This window comes from Penaeus chinensis, chromosome 11 (genome assembly GCF_019202785.1).
Source record: "Penaeus chinensis breed Huanghai No. 1 chromosome 11, ASM1920278v2, whole genome shotgun sequence".
In the NCBI taxonomy this organism is placed as follows: domain Eukaryota; kingdom Metazoa; phylum Arthropoda; class Malacostraca; order Decapoda; family Penaeidae; genus Penaeus; species Penaeus chinensis.
Window position 1 is genome coordinate 9,852,029 of NC_061829.1, and position 2,500 is coordinate 9,854,528.

General features: G+C 29.0%; 1 protein-coding gene across 2 annotated transcripts in view; it reads right to left on the bottom strand.

The window, feature by feature from the left end:
• LOC125030736 (solute carrier family 23 member 1-like) overlaps positions 1 to 2,500 on the bottom strand; it is a 21,156-nt gene that overhangs the window by 8,874 nt on the left and 9,782 nt on the right. For both annotated transcript variants that reach the window (XM_047620989.1, XM_047620990.1), the window contains exon 5: positions 9 to 135. In XM_047620989.1, coding sequence (XP_047476945.1) covers positions 9 to 135 — 127 coding nt within the window. The remainder of the gene's footprint in view (positions 1 to 8; positions 136 to 2,500) is intronic.

Below are 2,500 nucleotides of genomic sequence, written 5' to 3' on the forward strand. Positions count from 1 at the left end.
CCCCTCACATGAAGGAGATGCCCCAGTGCTGCGCGGCTTTGTCGGCGGCCACCTCGAACAGCGACAGGCCGACGAGGGCGACCGTCGGGGCGATGGCCAGCGGCGTGATCCACGTGAGCAGGATGCCAATGATACCTGGAGAGAGAGCAGAGGATGGTGGTTTGGTTTGCGAAGTTCTAGCTTCGCCCGGGCCTTCTAGATATGGCCCGGCCTGGGTCAGCTTTTTACGGCTATCTCATTGAGTTGTCTGACACTCGGTGCTTACCGTGGCGGCGGGATTGCCAGCAAGCGCTCCTGCCGCCATGGGAGCAGAGGAAGAGGAAACTTTAATGGGGCGGGGGGTGGGGGGTCTATTTTGACATTGGTATTAATGTTTTTTTTTTCATTTATTTATTTAGGAATAGTTCAGTGGCTATGCCTGCGAGATGATTGGAAAGAACTCTAATGATGCCCGTTGGAAATATTGAAGAGAACGTTAATAATGCCCGTGGGAAGACTGGAAAAAAAACAACAACTTTAATGCTGTCTTTATTATTACTTTGTTGTTACTGTTGTTGTTTTTTTGTTGGGGAATGTTTCAGCAGTAATGGATGTAGAAAGTTAGGAATATATCTTTAATAATTATATTTCTGCCTTGTTATTACCGTTTTTGTTTTCTTTTGTTTTTGTTGAGCAATAATCCAATAAGTGTTGTGGTGATAATCATGTTATAATTGGATTGTTTATTCTTTACTATTGTTATTTTATTTCACTAATGCAAAACTAATACAAGTTAATTTTTTTTTTATAATGGGACAATAACGATAAAATGCGGTGTTGAAAATAATTGCCATTGCAAGTTAAATACCTTCTTTACACCATCCATATTTGTTGTCAATACCAGCCAAAAAAAAAAAAAAAAAAAAAAAAAAAAAAAAAAAAAAAAAAAAAAAAAAAAAAGGTAAATGCAACTAAATATTAAATGTTTTTATCGCTAATATCATAATCCTCATCATTATCACGATTCTTATCATTATGATTATGGTGATTTTTATTATTACAATAATATATAATAATAATGATAATAATGAAATTAAAATCAGGAGGATTTCAAAATTGCTGTCGCATTTTTTATTAAATACAATTTGTACATTGTGAATATTCTACCATTATTATTATTATTATTATCGTCATTATTATTATCATTATTTATATCATTATTATTATTATTATTATTTTCGTTATTGTTATTATTATCATTATTATTATCATAATCATCATTATCAGCATAATTTCATTATTTCATCATTATCATCATCATCATCATCGTTATTATTATGATTATAGTTATAATCATAATCATAATTATTATACTATGATTATAATAATAACTATTATTCTTGATATTATTATCATTACCATCATTATCATTATCATTATCATTATTATTATTATCATCTTCATCATCAAAATTATTATTACTATTATTATCATTATCATTAGTTATAATCATCATCATCATCATCATAATAATGATAATACTAATACTAATGATAATGATGATGATAATAATAATAACAACAATACTGATAATAATAATAATAATAATAACAATACTACCACTACTACTACTGATTATAATTATAATAATAATAATAATAATAATAATAATAATAATAATAATAATGATAATAATCATAATGATAATAATAATGATAATTATTATTATCAATATTATCATTATTATCATTATTGTTCTTGTTTTTGTTATCATCATCATCATTGATATTATCATTATCACTATCTTATCAATATGATTATTTTATCATGATTATAATAATAATCATTATTATTTTTATTATCATTATCATTATTATTACTATAATTATTATTATTATCATTATCATTATCATTATCATTGCTATCATTATCATCACCATAATTTCTATCAATAATAATATTACTATCGTTGTTGTTACAATTATTATCATTATCATTATTGTTTTTGTTATCAACATCATCATTTGCAAATAATTGTTTGACATAAACATTACCAATGCCTCTCGACCTCTTCCGTAGCCACAGAGTCTTGGTCCATGTTAAGGCTTTAAAAACAAACAAGCGTATTATGACGCAACCATTTTTCTCACTAAGGCGTTACCATCTGTCTCTGTAACCAAGTCTCAAGGTGAGAACTTGTTTTGGCGGCGTGGTGTTAATCCTGGCACGCTGAGATACCTCTCTACTGCCTTTGTTGTTAGTTTTTTTTTATCATTATGTTAATGTGATTATTATTATTATCTCTCTGGTTTCTTTAACCTTCTTTCATCACTATCATCATCATTATTATGGTATTGTTATCGACTCAGAAGGAAGGTGGTTGATTCTTAGATATCGTCCTGTCTTTTTCCTGTTTTTTTTATTTCTTCTTTTCGTTCTTTTTTCATAATATTTACTCAGTGTCACTTTCGCGAATCACAACAACGAAAATGATAATGAAAAATTATGCTATCAATATTGA